This window comes from Eptesicus fuscus, chromosome 14 (genome assembly GCF_027574615.1).
Source record: "Eptesicus fuscus isolate TK198812 chromosome 14, DD_ASM_mEF_20220401, whole genome shotgun sequence".
Lineage (NCBI taxonomy): Eukaryota > Metazoa > Chordata > Mammalia > Chiroptera > Vespertilionidae > Eptesicus > Eptesicus fuscus.
In genome coordinates, this window is record NC_072486.1 from 38,741,824 (window position 1) to 38,759,629 (window position 17,806).

The 17,806-nt window shown below is 40.5% G+C and overlaps 1 protein-coding gene across 1 annotated transcript in view; it reads right to left on the reverse strand.

The window, feature by feature from the left end:
* Nucleotides 1-17,806, reverse strand: part of CCDC146 (coiled-coil domain containing 146) — a 108,538-nt gene that overhangs the window by 12,475 nt on the left and 78,257 nt on the right. Inside the window, exons 7-15 of the mRNA XM_028158445.2 lie at nt 16,133-16,206; nt 14,072-14,299; nt 13,248-13,434; nt 7,986-8,078; nt 7,223-7,393; nt 4,938-5,026; nt 4,680-4,844; nt 2,641-2,865; nt 528-756 (exon numbers count right to left, since the gene is read on the reverse strand). Of these exons, the coding sequence (XP_028014246.1) occupies nt 528-756; nt 2,641-2,865; nt 4,680-4,844; nt 4,938-5,026; nt 7,223-7,393; nt 7,986-8,078; nt 13,248-13,434; nt 14,072-14,299; nt 16,133-16,206 (1,461 nt within the window). The remainder of the gene's footprint in view (nt 1-527; nt 757-2,640; nt 2,866-4,679; nt 4,845-4,937; nt 5,027-7,222; nt 7,394-7,985; nt 8,079-13,247; nt 13,435-14,071; nt 14,300-16,132; nt 16,207-17,806) is intronic.

Consider the following 17,806-nt stretch of genomic DNA (forward strand, 5'->3'; position numbering starts at 1 on the left):
TTCTTTCATTTCTTTCTAGTGCTACTTCATGTTTAATTTTGTGGGCTTTATTACACTTTTTAAAAGGCCATGTCAGAGGCCAGGTTACTAAATTACAGGGGAACTGCAGGGCTTCACAAGGAGTCAAGTTATATGTGCTTGCCAATTAATAACGAACAGCAATCTCAGCTCCAGAGGGCAAGGGTACTAAAAACAAGAGAGCTAGATCTTTCCGGCAAGTGTCAAAAACATAATTATGCTGGTGGAAGTGAAATTACGTACGTTTTGAGCTGTGAGAAAGCTGAGCTAGAGTTGAGATTTGGGAGGGTGTGTGTTCCCAGAAAGGCAGAAGATGCTTCATGGGGAAAAGACCGCTGGAGCTCGGCCCTGCAGCCATGTTCCACGGCATTTTCAACCAAGCCACATGACTCCTGGGTTCCAGGAGTAGCATGGTTTGGTGTACATGTAAGAACATACAACCTACAGACCAATAATGGAGAGGGGGAGAGCAGATGGTCCCAGGCAGCGTCTCACGAGCTCGTTCCCACCTGAATCTGGAGCACTGCGACGTCGGCATCCAGGGACCTCTTGACCGGCAGCAATTTCTGGGTCACATAAATCTGCCTTTGCTTCTCGGCAATCTTCAGTTTCAGGAATCGGATTTTTTCATCCAAGACATGTATTTCAATTTCTGCATTTAGTTTCATCTTCTCTTGGATATTTATTTTTTCATAAAAGATGCACACTTCTTCTTCCCGCTCTATCAGCTGAACGCCACTAGGGTCAAATGGAGAGGCAGAGGGTAAGAGGATGTTGAGGCCACAGTTTTACCAGCTATTGTGGTTTCCTCTGGATTTGGGTGCAGAACGCACATCAACATTGTGTAATTCTAGGAAGACAAAAGATATTTTCCAGTGGCTTTCTAGTTAAACTCTACACTTTGAATTTTGGGAGATTGGAAAGGGATGGTTGTTTAGCCTCCTGACTCTGAGCTGACCACGTGGTTGGCTGGCACAGTATCGCTGCAAGTCCCCAAGGTTTCCTGGGGTGGGAAAGAATGCCATTCCCCACGCATGAACAAAGTGACCCCACAGTCTGATTTTCTGCAGATCCTTTCCTGGACCAGGCTTGCCAACCAAGTTCTGGCCAGATGCACCCAGGCAGAGGGCCAGGGAATGTATTTCTGCAGGGATTCTGTTCTATGTAATGTGCCAAGCCCATTAGGTCCTTTTAAAGCTGACTATTTCTGATGCAGATTTCCTAATGAACAGGCAAATTCCGTCATTTATAATAATGCCAGGGAAAGACCCCTCCTTGTGAGGAGAATATGGGGAAGAAACAGAGTAAGACATTTCTAATTCCAGCCCCACGGATCTGACCAGGGCCTGCGAGTACACTGCCTAAATGCCTTGGTTTGTGCCAGGAGTTAAATAAGAAGGTTCCCCCATCCCCCAGAGAACACACCTGCCAATCCTTGGAAAAATGGTATTCCTCACTACCCTGAAGTTCTTCCCACACACTGTATATCCATTGCCCCAGAGTTTATCTTTAATTGCTTCTCTCTCTTCTCCTCAAAACACGTGTTTATGTAGTTGTATTTGACTAATCTTAGCTCTATATTTTGTCTCATTTGACAATTATTGGTTCTTTGCATGATCTCAGTCCTCTTTAAAATAGAAAGCAGGAGCAATGTTTGACCATCTTTTTGCATTGTCAGGGTCCTGCACTTACACAGAACACAACCAAGGGTTGATGATAAACACTCTGATACCAGCTGCAATTACTATAAGGCTCTACAATCTCACATGCCAGATTTCTCAAAGCACAAGAAACTTGGGAAAACTGCTAAAGTAGTACTTGAGTAATGATATAATTGTGGCCTGGAAGAAACGATGCTACTCCTAGTTCTTACTTACTTGCTGAGAAAACGAACTGGGAGGAAGGCTGAATAAATATCATAATATGAACAGGCCTGTCACAAAAGTGGATACATGATCCAAAGACTTATGTCCATTGTCTGTAATAATTTGATGGTATCAGAGGCATCCTGAAAGGTAATCTGGGAAAGGACTTTTATCTTCAAGTAAGCAGCTCCCCAAACTCAACTGTCACTTGTTTCTCTTACAAGGACTGATTCTTTCTTTCCTTCCTTCCTTCCTTCCTTCCTTCCTTCCTTCCTTCTTTCCTTTTTATTTAAATTTTTATTTGAGAGAGAGAGAGAGAGACAGAGAGACAGAGACACAACAATTTTGTTGTTCCACTTATTTATGCATTCATTGGTTGATTCTTTTTAAAAATATATATTTTATTGATTTTTTACAGAGAGGAAGGGAGAGGGATAGAGAGCTAGAAACATCAATGAGAGAGAAACATCGACCAGCTACCTCCTGCACATTGGTTGATTCTTGTATGTGCCCTGACCAGGATCGAACCTGCAACCTCAGTGTCAGAAGATGTTCTAACCAACTTAGCTACCCAGCCAGGGTCAGAGTTTCTTATTTTCAGGCAAAACATGCAGCTACCCCTCCCCTCCAAAACTAATAAAACCTGAATATCAAATGTCCCTCACTACCCACTGTCACGTGTAGACAGAAAAAGGGGAAACATTTCTAAATAGAATCTCTGGGTGCTTTGTTCTCACAGAAGGTTCCTGATTTTTACCTTTCATTTCGAGACTGAATAGCTCTTTCATATTTTTTGCGAAGCTTCACCATCTCCTCTTCAATCATTGTGATCATATGGGCAAGTCTGTCAATGTTATTTAAATGGACTTCCTTCTTCTCTTTCATTTCTTGAAGTTTTACTATAATTTTGCATACATCGTTTTGCATGCTTTCTCTGATGGTAACGTTGTTGGCATGTTTCAGCATGGAATTTTGTAGCTTTCTTTAAAAATAATGGGAAATAGATAAGATTATAATTTTCTTTAGTTTCTTTAAAAATAATGAAAACCTCAAAACACCAACTGTATCAAAATAACTCTTGACTTAATACATCCCTTGCAATGACAATAGTAATAATGATATTCATCAAACGATACTCTTCAGGAATTTCTGTATTCTTTTCAGATCTCAGATCCCCCCTCCATCTGGATTAGGACATCTTTCTTTTGTGCCCCAAGACTCTCCTATACCCTCCCCCCACTTTATCAAAGCAAGAGACTACAGTAATTTATTTACTGCTCTGCTGTCCCCAGAAGACTGTGCTCTCTAAGGGCAGAGAGGGTTATATCTGATAATGTCCATTGGACCTAAGGTGGTCTCTGACTCAATAAAGCATCACAATAAATGCTGGATGAATGCATGGCTCCTATAAATGAGATATTATCTTTATGTAGGATTAGAACCTGATTAGAAAATTAGATGAAATTTTCCTTTTCATACAAATCCCTTACTTCCTCCACCCCTACCCCACCCACTATCCACACACAAGGGCCCATTTTGTAATATCTTCATAAAAGCAAACTGGACAATAATGGTCATCAGAAAAATTTCAGGTAATATAGACTCAGTAGATCAGGGACTAAACATAAGTGAAAGAGTCAAACAGATCTTGCACATGGTAAGTAATACATTTTATAAAACACCATTTGGCAGGCATTTTTTAGTATTTTTACATGGTTTAACTCCTCTATACTAATAAAAGCCTAGGTGGTCCTCGCCCCCTCACGTGCAATGTCCTCACAAGATGGCTGCCACAAGATGGCTGCCGTGCACACAGTGGAGGCGGGGCCCAGCAGCCGCTCAGAGCGTTGAGGCCTGAGGGTCCCTCGGCTCTGAGCGTCATGGAGGAGGCTGGTCCCAGCAGAGGAGGCGGATCACAGCAGAGGAGGGCTGTTGTGGGCAATCAGGCTGGCAGGGGAGGGCAGTTGGGGGCGATCAGGCTGGCAGGAGAGCAGTTAGGTGTCAATCAGGCTAGCAGGGGAGCAGTTAGGGGGTGATCAGGCTGGCAGACAGAATCGGTTAGGGGCAATCAGGCAGGCAGGGAGGTGAGTGGTTAGGAGCCAGTGATCCTGGATTGTGAGAAGAATGTCCTACTGCCAGTTTAGGCCCGATCTCGAGAGGGTTCCCGAACAACCCCCGAGGTTTCCCAGATTGGAGAGGGTGCAGGCTGGGCTGAGGGACACCTCCCCAGTGCACGAATTTCATGCACTGGGCATCTAGTTTAATAATAAAAAGTCCTATGAAATAAGGATATATATTTTTTAATGGGTAAAAAAAGGGAGCCCAGAGAGGTAAGGTATTTTGCCCAAGGTCACACAGCTAGTAAGTATCATGGCTGGGATTTGAATCTAGAAAGCCACCTCTTTTAACCACTATACTACCTCTTACAAGCACATTAGAGCTTCAAATCTATAACCGGGAATGCTGGTTAATAAACATTTGATTGTCTTTTAATTTTAAATGCAAATGATCAAATTGGTGCTTTTTTTCCTAATTGGATAAATGAAAATAAACATAGTAAGCATAGTTATATACTATAGTTTTTCATTCACTTAAAAAATAGATGGCTCTCAAGCAGTAGAAGCATAAGGAATCACATTCAGATGTTTTGATTATCATCTGTAAAGCAAGGTGTTTGAGTAAGGGCTTTTCTAGCTTCGTAAAATACTATTATTTTCTATTTTATTATCTCCAGAGTATTTTAGAGGTTAGTAAATCAGAAAAGTTTGAAAGGATAAGAGTTATTATAACACTTACCTTTCTTGAGAAACTGCACTATTTCTTAAAATTTCCAGTTCATTTAATGACATTTTATGCCTTTCTTTTATTTCAGTTACTTGCTGGTGAGCTTTGTGAAGTAAGTTAATAAATTTGTTTCTTTCATTTCGAATAGTGTCATATAATTGAGCAAACTCTTTGAGCCTGTGAAGATACCAGTGTTTTTGAAACTTGTGAAATTAGGATGTTCCCCCTCCCCCCCACCCAACTAGATAAATCATTATGTAATTCTTTTACCTCCGTTGAATTTCACGTGTTTTCTTCTTGTGTATCCTGATTTCAATATCCTTTGCTTTGATCTCCTTCATAATGTTGATATATTTTTGCTGAAATATAAAAAGTTATGTGTGAAATAGTAATAATCATAAAGCCCTCCACCAACAACATATGAATACTCCCAGCCTCACCCCATCTCATCCCTATGCATTATGAAAAATCCTTTGTGCTGATTCGGTGAGATCTGAAAATTGCCTAATCAGCTGAACTAAACCACACTAGCTAGGACAGAGGGTTAATCAAGGAAGCGAAAGAATAGAGAGGCGGAGAAGGAAGAGCCTGTACAGGATGAGTTTGAGGAAAAATGTGGGGAACGTTTGAGGGAGCCAACGAGTGGGCTAGGTGAGTGAGGAGTTTGTGGAACATAGATGAGGGGAGGGGATTTGTAGTAAGCTTTGATAAATGTTACTTACTGAATCCTCTGTTGGTCATCATTTGAGGACTGTGAAAGCAAAACCCATTTGGCATGAGTGGTTAAAGAAAAATTAGACATCCGAGCCAAGATTGACATGTAGCAATTTTATGTTGTTCTCAGTGAGAATAGGATTCAGGAAGAGACTAATATTATTTAAGTAACACTATGTGTGAAGAATTATACAAATATAAAAATTTAGTATCATCAACTCCATCTTGGGGATAATAGCAACATTGTTTTTCTCCTTCACCCTTTATCTTTTTTGGGGATGTAGATGACACAAAATAAAATGATGAAACTGACTGTTGTCTTATGAAAACTATAGTTTATTAAGGCTAATGTTTAACAAACCAATTCCCAATTCTAAAGAAAACAATATCTTTCCTTTCTTGATTTCCCTATTTTAAGAGAAAGAACTGTGTGCTTTTATAAGAATGAGCTCATTTAATAATGAAGTTTGGTTTGATACATAGATAGCATATGTATCAATTTTTTAAAAATATCTTTTTATTGCTTTCAGAGAGGAAGCTAGAGAGAGAGAGAGAGAGAGAGAGAGAGAGAGATTAATGTTGAGAGAGAATCATTGATCTGCTGCCTCCCACACGCCCACCACTGGGGATAGAGCCCGAAACCCAGGCACGTACCCTGACCAGGAATTGAACCGTGACCTCCTGTTTCACGGGTTGATGCTCAACCACTGAGTCACACCGGTTGGGCTCAATTTTTGAGATTAATTTAAAAAATTAGATTAATTTAATTTATCTAATTCGTAAAACAGGTCACTGTCCCTTGCAACAAGTATCCCCCTGCTCTCTCCTTCCCTCGTTTTGCTCCTGCTCGTCCTCCCTTAGCCACCCTGTTCTCTCCAGCCGCCTTCTTTCCCCCATTCCTCCCCTGCTGCTGCCTTTCCTTTCTTTATTCCGTGAAATCCAGCTAGCCTATGAACTCTACTGCGCCAACCATGCTACACTTCCTGCAGTTTCTCCAATGTTCTAAGGTGGAAAACATAAACAGTTAAAGGGGAATCTGAAGAGTTCGCTGTGGATTGTGGGGTGATCTTTTCCTCAGTCTTCTTTGCAAAATCTTTATTTAACCTCATTGCTCACTATGCTTTGATGTGAGTTCTTTCTTGGTAATAAGAAGAAAGGCTACTCTGTGCAAATACTCACTCAGAATTAGAACAAAGGTTGCACTTAGAAATGGCCAACATCTGGGCCACATGGTAAATTCAGGTTTTCCAGTTTAGTGATATGTCATATCATCTTCATTTTTTAACAGGGAACCTCTGGACATAATCCTCAAGTGGAATAAGTGGTTCTAATATTAGAGTTTAGCCGGCATGACAGGAGGGTTGTTTTTGCCATTGGTTTTATTGTTGTTTTGGTTTGGGGATGTTGCACTGGGTCAGCTCTGGTAATTTGCTGGGAGCCCGGGAATGTCACCAAGTGGCACTGGGTGAATCAGTGACTAAGGGTTTAAATGATGATGGCCTGATGAACTTGGGAGGGAGGACGGTCTCATGCTATCATTCCCAGGCAAAGCACAGTTGGCTGTGAGATGTCTGTGGCCTGTGCAGCTGTCAGCCATGTCCACCATGTTATTCTTACTGATTTTTCATCTGTTCAAATCCTCTGCTCCTTTGGTTGATCTGGCTCTTTCTATAGATTGTTGACTACAGCTAATTGGATCCTGGGACTATTACTTTGGGAAGCTGTATCATCACTGGAATTTGGAGACTTAACAATTACAGCTTTCTAATGAACACTGTGTTCAAACAAAGCTAACCTGAACTCTTGTAGTGATTTACGGATGGTTACAAAAATGCAGTTACCTGAACTTTCCGGAAATCCTTGGATTTTTGCTCTTTCTCATCAATTTTGATTTGAGTCATACGGATAAGGCTGAATACCAGCTCTTGAATGTTTTCTTGATCCTTTAAAAGCTTGTTTTCTTCTGCAAGTTGCTGTTCTACTAACTTAGACTCAGCTTCTGATAGGATTTTCTTTTGAAGAACACAAGATACCATGATTTATTTCTTTGAAAGAACACACTAAGGCCATTATCTTAGACTATTTTTAAACTCCTATGTAGAATTTCTTTTATTAAAACATAAAACAAAGTAATTCTACTGCCTTAGCTCCAAATATTTTTTATCTTATAAAAGAATGAGAAAATATAATAACATATTTAAAGGACAGAACTTTTTCTTATTCAAACTGTATTTTAAAGTAAATTTAAGAAAAAGAAGAGACATAAAAGCATGTTTAAAAATACTTTGGCAGTGGCTTGACTAAATAAAATTTGAAAAATTTAAATTAAACATTGGTGAAATAAAGCATTTATTGTTTGCTTTAATATAATAAATAGCTTCTATTTTAAAATATGAATTTGTATAATTTTTGCTGCTTCAAGTATATCTTCTCCCCTTCCCCCCCCCCTCCCCCGCAATGTAGGGTTGGAGTGGACCCAGGTTAAGTAGGATCATACTCTCTTTACTGACTCTCTTATTAATGAGGTTTCATGGAACAGTCTTAAAAACCTAACTTCATCTTAACCATTTTTAGATAGAAGCTTAAATGAGAGATGATATGAACCTGTTGGGCCAAATTCCTTTTAGCTACTTCAACTTCTTTGTGGAGTTCTCTCCTCCTCTCAGCAGTAGAATCATCTTTAGGGATAGCTTCAATCTGGAAGTCAAAATTTAAAACAGGCATTTATACAAGAAAGAAATATTTAAGGTCATGTAGTGAGCCAATCACGTACCTTTTGAAAATGGTGGGGAAATGATGATTCTGAGTCATATAGGAACACTGATTTTGCTGAATATTCTTCATGAAGTCATTGAAAACTGAAATATAAAGACCTGCAAAAAAAACCCTATAATTCCCTAGTTGCAAATATACTATTTCTCACTCATTTGGAAATAAAATATCTTAATAATAATAGCTGCTAACATTTATAAAGCATTAACTATGTGTCAGGGAAAGTTCTAAATGTTTATATGTGTGGTCTTATTTAATCCACACAATAACTCCATGAGGTAGGTAATATTATTATCTCCAATCATACAGATTAGGAGAATGAGTAATGAAGACATTTAGGTAACTTGCCTCAATGGTATAGGTTCAAACCCAGGGAGTTAGACTAAGAACCCATGATTGTAATATTGTATGTTACCGCCTCTCTAACTCATCACTCAGCACTTCAGAAACATGTATATTCTAATGATATTTATTATACTTATAAAGTGTGAATTTAAATCCTATAGATTAAAGAAAAATGGAGCTATCTACACTAATAAAAGAGAAATATGCAAATTGACCATACCTCCGCAATACCCGCCAGCCAATCAAGAGTGACTATGCAAATTAACCCAACAAAGATGGTGGGTTAATTTGCATACGTAGGCACAGAGCGGCTGGGCAGGGCGGATGCCTACTATGAGGGGGAGGTTGCGGGGGCAGAGGGAGCTACAGGAGTTGCACTCTGGCTGGAGCGGAGAAGACTGAAGGCTCTGGCGGGAGCAAACACTGATGGCTCTGGCTGGAGCAAAGACTCAGGCTGGAGCGAAGATGGAAGGCGATGGCCAGAGTGAAGACCTGGGTCCCAGGTGCCAGCGGAAAACTGGTGCTGGCAGCCAGGGGAAGGAAGGCCTATTGCACAGTGAGAGTAGTTGGCTACTTTTATGTGATGGTTTGATGAGCAGCTGGAAAGTTCTTACACAAAAGAAAAGCCTCTTAACCTTTCTTCTTTATTCCAGAATTTCTCCTATTACCTTTTTATTGTATTAGCTTGTGCTTGTGTCCCTTGTGACAGTACTTTGAGGAGAAGGCAACATCTCATTCCATCAGTCTTTGCTGCCTTATTGGGAATGAACTTGCCAGATTCTTTATGATGGAGGACAGAGAAGAGAGGAATAAGACACATGGCAGCTGCTGGGACATGCCTACCAAGGATACAGGAAGGGCCAGCATGTGGGGGGCTGACAGCATTCTTGACTTAGGGCAGGTTTAGGGTTGGACCTTTATACTAAAAGCACATGACTCCAATCTGATGTGGTTTATCTTCTACTGGGAAAGCACATAATTCCAGGCACCAAGGTAGGATATTGGCTAAAACTTGTCCCAAGAAGGGAAGATCATACTGTTTAGTGATTTAAAGGTCATCTAACAGGATCTTTCTGAGGTTCATGCTACTCCTTAAACTAGCTAAATGGTATCTTTAGAGGCCCCAACATCCATGAACCTGTGCATCATCAGTAGCACCTTCTCTACCCTCAGATACCCAAGGACGTCCTGCCTTCCAGGGCCTCTCCTATCATGGACAGCTAGCTGTTGAGAAGCACACACTAGACTTAGGGAGATAAGACATAGTCTTGAGAAGTCCATATAACAATAGACAGAATTTGTAGTTTTGTCAGCTAATAGCTAGAGCAGGTCAAAAGGGACAGCCCAGCATGGACTTGAATAATCAGGGAGGATCCCATGCAGAGGTGAAGAAATCAGCAGGGAAGAGTTTGATTTCTCCTGCTGGAAAGTGGAGTGAATTCTTCTGGGACAGAGGAAGCCCAGCAGACATCCTGGTGCCCGCCTGATTCTCCGCCACAGGTGCCCAAGAGTGGGCTGCTCCAAATGCTTTGCTCCCACGTGTGGGCAAATCTGTACTTTCACGATAACTGGAACCAGGGATGCTTAGAAGGCTTCTATTGACAATATGATGAGAGCACACTCACCAGCTACTCCTTGCCAACTAAAGGCTGTCGACTAATTTTCCTAATTTTGGGTTTCAGACATTTAGCTATTTCCAATGTTTTGAATGACAAATAATACTTCAATAAAATATATTCATTTTTGAACCTGGGCTAGCTGCTTCCCGGACCCCTTTCTCAATTCTCCATAAACACAACCCCCCGGTTTCAGGCAGGAATTAAGTGTCTGTGCTTTGTGGAAGAGGTAACAAGGTAAGCCATTGACAGCAGAGCCTGCTGGTTGCCCAGACAACAATATCCACCCTCCACTTTGACCTTGCTAATGGAACCTCTGTTTTGTTCAGTGCTGCAATGTATCCAGGCATCCTCGGACTCCTATGCAGCCGAGGGTGACCAATGAGCCAGCACAGGCCAATGAAGTGCAAGTGAAAGCCTGCTGGACGGGGCTCCTGGGAAACTCAGCCACCATACGCCTTTTGCTCTCTGCCCTACCCCACTTCAGGATGATCTTATGCCTGAAGGTGAAATGGCCATCTTGTGATCTTGGAGAAAACATGTACATGTTAAGGGTGACACACGAAGAAGCTAAGAGGATCCTGGAATATGAAATTACCTGCTGTGCCTACCTCTGATTATCTAATATGTTTATTGTGTGAATAAAACCACCCTCCATGTAGGTAAGCCACTGTAATTGAGTTTCTATTACTCCTTGCAGCCAAATTGCAAACCTAATAGATTCTAGTTATGTTCCAGCTATGTTATCATACTGGAGTGATGAGATATGTAGCATTACATCTGAGCTCCAAATTGCATGTATCAGCAGGTTTGGTAAGCTTATTTATTTCAGTTCTTTGTTTTTATGGAGTAACATTTCATACTTAGAAAAAAAGTGTTTATTATAACCATTAAAAAATATGTAGAGTAAGAAATTAAACATCTCTGCTTCCCACCCCTACTTCAAATTCTACTCCCCAGGAGTCACTATTCATAGTTTGGAGTCTATTCTTCCAGACATTTTCAATGCATGAACAAATATCAGTAACTTTCATAAAAGTGAAGAAATTAGACATTATTCTGCTGCTGTAAACATCCCAGTTACTTGATATCAGTGAACTTCAGTTTCTTTAAGGCTTTGATATTTTTCTAAAATATTTCAAATGTTCATGAGGTTTGTGGCTTGAATTTCTGGGACAGTCTCTACGATCAAAGGCCATGGGAGAATCAAACAGCTGTCTCTAGGGGAAAACAAATTCTGAAAAATAGCCAGAGCCCTTCACACTTACCTTTTATCTCTTTCCTTTTTGGATTGTTTGCAAGTCTGAAATGTTCATTCAGGATGGGAGTAACTGGCCTGACCCACTCCTATTTTCAAGTACTTCCAACCCACTGGAGGACTGTGGCTGGGACAATTATAAGTCACAAGGCAGAGGCAGTTGGTCTCTCACTGAAACTTTTCTAGGACAAAAACACTGATCTCTCTCTCTCTCTTCTCTCTCTCTCTCTCTCTCTCTCTCTCTCTCTCTCTCTCTCTCTCTCCAAACACAATTATTTAAGACCTTTATTAACAGGTGCTTACAGTTTGTTGACTTTAAAAAAATCAACTTGTAATCTTTTATTACAAATTAAAAATGAGGTTCTTAAAAATCTCAAGTTGACCAGATAGGAAACAATTTTAAAAACTTTAAAGGTGTATTGAGAAAAACCAGGCTTTAAAAAAAAATAAACATTTGTCATTTCCAAAAAGAGACGTCTTTAGATAAAAATAATAAAAACCTCATGCTGCATAGATAATGCAGATAGTTCTAGTTATCTGGTCAACAGTCTTCAGCTTCAATCTTTTGTTCATTTCTTATTGCTGGAATTTTGTATTCATTTCTTCTTATTTTAAAAACATTTAAAAATATTTTTATTGATTTCAGAGAGGAAGGGAGAGGGAAAGAGAATAGAAACATCAATGATTAGAGACAATGATTAATCGGCTGCCTCCTGCACGGCACACCCTCCCTGAGCCCCACCCCTCCCACTGGGGATTGAGCTGCAACCTGGGCACGTGCCCTGACAGGGAATGAAACCGAGACCTTCAGGTTCATAGGTCGACACTCAACCACTGAGCAACACTGGCCCAGCTAATTTCTTCTTGTTGGATGACTAAACCAGGTGATGGTAGAGATAGTAAAATTACATTTTTCTTAAAATCAATGAGGAAAGAGGATTTTAATACATTTTATTTCTGTTAGTTTTATTTTTTAAAATATATTTTATTGATTTTTTACAGAGAGGAAGGAAGAGGGATAGAGAGCTAGAAACATCGATGAGAGAGAAACATCGACCAGCTGCCTCCTGCACAACCCCTACTGGGGATGTGCCCGCAACCAATGTACCTTTCAGTCCGCAGACCGACGCTCTATCCACTAAGCCAAAGCGGTTTTGGCAATTTCTGTTAGTTTTATAGCCTATGAGTGCTATTTTGTGAACTTAATAGTTAGAAGTGTTCTAATACAATTGTTATCCTATTACTGTTTTATCAATACAAGCAACACGTGCTGGTTTTAGGAGCCTCCTGCTGATCATAGTTAGGTTTCCATCAATACTTGAAACAAGTATTATACCTGCTATTTACTGTAAATTTCACTCTGACTAAGATGGAGTGCCACAGGGTAGGGTTTGGGCTAAAACAGAGAAGCTTATAGAAAACCAATGCTTCCAACAAGAATAACTTGAAAAATTGGATTAAAATATATCTTTGAAGGCATAAGAATTGCAAAGGTAGGAGAGTTAAAGTCTTCAAAGTTTCTAGCATTGTTTGGGACATAGGAAAATTCTTAGTTTATACTGAACTCTAATAAGTCAAGGATGAGTGTAGTAATCTTGGTCCTACCCTGTAATGACTGGATGGCCCAACTGCTTCCCCTGATCAGGCTGACGCCAGATCCAAACAAGACTTTTCTCTGAACTTGGGATAGCAAATAGAGACTGAAAAACATTATAGGACTAGAGGCTCTATCATCAGTTTGATGCATTTTAACATGATCTTTTCTCTGTTCTTTTCCATTTCCTATTGATACCAAACACAACTTCTTACAACATTTTTTACTTAAAAAAAGACAGCACTGAGCTTGAAAGTCAAACAGCGGTGTACAGCACCCACCTCTATTAGCAGCCTCTGATGCAGGGCTTGGGTTTGAGTGAGGGCATCCCAGGACACTTTCAAGAGTAGCTCCATTTTTTTCAGATTGCGAACATCTCGTTCTTTCTCTCGTTGCTTCCGAGAAAATTCATCGTGGTAGTTCTGTTTGTCGATGATACAGTTTCGCAAATTGAGATCCAAGATCCCTCTGTTCCAGGTAAAGAGACAAATGAAAGTGATTAGTCATCAGCTGCCCTTGGTGGTTTTGAAGACAGCACGATCAGTGTGTACATACAGAACTGTTCTCATGTTAGAATCAAGTTGTAAATAATGCCCAAAGCAACTTTGTTTGCAAGCTGGTATCATTTAACACCACAGTCTTATAAAAACCCCGTATGGAATACTAGGTTGGCAGAGTATTTCCCGGCAATTTTACTTAAAATAAGAAGTAATACTCTCTGGAAATCACATCACTAAATTGCTCCCATTAGGAAAAAGTCTTAATTTCCTCAGAAATACCACTCATGTGATTAAAAAAAAAAAATCCCTCAACTATAGCACTCTCCAGTGATAGGGTTTTCCAGAGGCACATTTCAGAAACTTATGAAATACAATAGATTGTGTCCTTAAGATTTGGTCACAGGAAATTGAAGACAATGAGTAAATTATGGAAAAAATACTTCTAAAGTGCTTTATTTAATAATATATGTTTTATCAATGGTAAAATTTGATTTAATATTCTATAAAATGTTTATTGAAAAGTTCTGTAAGAAACACATTTGTTTGAGAATGTTTTGAACCCTCATACATAAATTGAAGAAAAATTTAGATGACATATAACTAACCTCTCAGATAGTGAAGTTGCTTCATTCTCTCTGGTTAATTCCAATAGCTTGACCAATTGGTTATATTCTCGTTCTTTGATTTCAAGTAAGGCTCGCTTGCCTTCAACTTCCTTTATTACATCCTCCTTCTCTTCAATTACAGCATTAATTTTGGTTTCAACTTTCTTTAGGGAGTCATTTAGTTCTTTGAGTTCCTGTTCCAAGATAATCTTTTTCTTTTCCATTTCTCTGTGAGGGATACATACATACATGTATACCTACATATACATGTATACCTACAGACACATACATATGATATACACGTGGACACACATACATACACATTTGCTTTATTTTGATCCCAGGCTGCCTTTACCTATTTTTAATTCCTCACTAGGAAACAGAAGAGCTGCTCATAAATTCAGTGATCTCAGAAGTGGGGTGAAGACCATACATGAGTGGGACTCAGAGGGTATCTCCACTGAGTGCCACTGAGGGCAGGGATTTGTCCAGCCTACCCACTTTCTCCCCAGATCCTGGGGTTCTACCCTCATCCTTCCCAGCCTCCCAGAACTATCGTGAATTTCTCAACTTTGGTGCTGGAGGGCTTGGCTTTGAGAACCGTTACTAGAGCCTACTTTTTTCTCTTGTTTTAAGATCAGTCACCAGAGTAATCATATTATTTCTCCAGAATTTTTGTGTCTTCACTTATCTTTATCTTTTTGGTTCCTCTAAACTAGTGGTCGGCAAACTCATTAGTCAACAGAGCCAAATATCAACAGTACAACGATTGAAATTTATTTTGAGAGCCAAATTTTTTAAACCTAAACTTCTTCTAATGCCACTTCTTCAAAATAGCCTCGCCCAATCCGTGGTATTTTGTGGAAGAGCCACACTCAAGGGGCCAAAGAGCCGCACGTGGTTTGCGAGCCACAGTTTGCCTACCACAGCTCTAAACCTTGAACATTTCCTCAGTGACTTCTGCCTCTGAACCAATCCTGAATGTTGTATGTGTGTGGGTGGGGTGGTGGTGGGTGTTACATAGGTGAATTGGTGGCAAATAGTTCCTATTGTTTGGGCTTTAGGTTTCTGGCTGGCTGACATACTTCTGAACCATGAAATTCTACACAGTTTAAATAATTTATCCCTTGAACATCTCTTTAAAGTTAATTGGAGTTATCCATAAAGATATGATTTATAAGTTGGAAAGAGACTATTGTCCCCAAATTAAGACATAAAAGAATGTTATGAATGATAGTATTATGCTGTACTACTTTCTTTTAATAAGCTTAATATACTAGTACACAACCTAGACAGGAACAAATGCAAATATTCTAAGATTATAACAGTAATTGATGTTTTCAATGGTTAATATTTCTGTTTTAATGTGCACATATAATTTGGGGGAAAGTAGGTTGGGAGAGATCTATCTACACTAATAAAAGAGAAACATGCAAATTGACCATACCTCCGCTATGCCCTCAAGCCACACCCACCAGCCAATCAGGAGTGGGTATGCAAATTAACCCAACCAAGATGGTGGATAATTTGCATATTCAGGCACAGAGCAAAGACTGAAGACAGCATAGAAGGAAGCCAAGCACTGCAGAAGGGAGCGAAGCTGTGGAGAAGCAAGTGGGGCAGTGGAGAAGGGAGGGAAGCAGGCAGGGCGGCGGAGACAGCCACAGGAAGCCCTATTCTTGCAGGAATCTTCCTGCAATGGGCCTCTAGTATATATATAAAAGCCTAAGTGACGAACTGACCAGCCGACCGGCCGGTAGCTATGATGCACAATGACCACCAGGGAGCAGACGGTCTGACCAATAGCTATGACACTCACTGACCACGAGGGGGCAGGCGCTCAACACAGGAGCTGCTGAGCTGCGGTGACTTGGCAGCTGTGGTTCTTGGGTGATGCACCTGGAACTGGAGAGGAGGGAGCCCAGTTCTGGGGTGTGTCACCTGAGAACTGCCCTCTCACAATCCAGGATCCCTTGAGGGATATCGTGGAGCCAGTTTAGGCCTGATCCCTGCAGGCCAGGCAGAGGGCTTCTAGTTAAAAATAAAAATATTAAATCATACACTTTTTTGCGTGTTGTTTTTTCTATTTCTTTTCCAATTTGTACAGGAACGGCTTGGTGGTGGACCACTTCATCCTAGTAAAGAAATGGAACCATATTAAATTATGTCAGGTAAGCAAATTAAATAGGAGAGAAAAGAACTACAACATGTAGAACTTTCACTATCTGTTCTGTACTATGCAGGGTGCTTTCATTATTCTATGTAATACTCACAGTAAGCTTACACTGTAGTTATGGCTGTTATCCTTTTAAAGAGAAGATAACTGAGTCTAAGAAATATGGTGGGTGCACAGCCCAGATTCCCTTTAGGAGGACACCCATCCATCAGAGGTTGCGGGAGTTAGTTGCTAACAGTTCATGTTTGTTCTCTTCTCCAAAACTGAGCTGAGCTGATTTGTTGGGGAACAGGGGACGCAGAGAAGGGGGGAGCAGTCTGTGAAATGACTAACTGATGTGGTGATATAACAGCCCCTGCCCTCTGCCTTTGGCTGGAACAACCTCTGCGGTGCAATTCATGGTCAAGAGTTCCCCATGGGATCAGGTTGATACTAAGGTTCTCCTGAAACCACCTTGTGGCCCAGTTTCTTCCCCAGCTCTATCCTGCTTCCCTCACGCCCTTATCAGATTTTCCTTAGAGCCCTCCCTCCACGAATGCTTGTCTTAAGCTCTCTTTCTAGGAACCTTCCTGAGACTAATGCTCAGAGAAGGTAAAAAATTTCCCAAAGTCGCACAGCTAGTAAACGTCAAGGCCAAGGTCAGAAGCTAAGTTTGGCTAACACCACTTTCCACAATGCTCCGAGAGTTCATGGAACGTTCAGTTTCAGCCTCAAGAATCTTATGTACATGGCATGGGTGATGGAAGAGCCCCTCTTGCCTGAGGATCACAGCGGGCTTTGGGGCCTGGGGTAACACGTGCATAGAGGATGAACACATCACTGCAGTGTGTGCATTTCTCCCTGGGATCTTGCTCAGTCCTGGGGCAGATCCAAGTTTTGTGAGGCTGAAACTTGTACAATTTTTTTGGGGGGGGGGGGGAGTGTGCTCTTTTAGAAAAAGAGTAGAAAATTACAAACGCTGAATTAGGTACAGGGCTTTGGAAGAGACTCATGCAAGTGAGGGGCCTGAAGCTTTAGCTTCATTGAGTTCCTCATAAATCCATCTCTGCTGAGTTCCTAAGTTCCAGATAGCAGCTGGGTACGTCTTGGCTCATAAGACTCATAAGCAAAAAGAGGTCAAAGTGTATCACACTAAGCAAAGAGTGTCAGATGTTATTTTAAAAATAATTCTAGGTTACTTAAATTGTTTTGAGAGTTATTACACGTTTTTCAAAATAAAATGAATGCCAATGATCTCTTAAAAATAAATACAGGCCCCTCATCAGTTGCATGATAAGAGGGAAGTAGAGTAGAACCAGACAAGAATTAGGTGATAAAAATATACATAAGAGGTTAGAAAATTTGGTTCCTGTTCAAGGGAGAGATTGTGTTTGTGACAATTCTAGTATCGAAAAATGCTTGGCCGTCTAGAGAAGCCCATTCCTGGGTTGGGACTCCAAATTACAATGATCCTACCGGACACTACAGACTTTTGTGAATTCCTAGAGTCCAGCTTTAGTTTGATTGGCTTACTCACAATGCTGAATGTTTTTGTGCGATGATACACCTCTTTGTCAAAC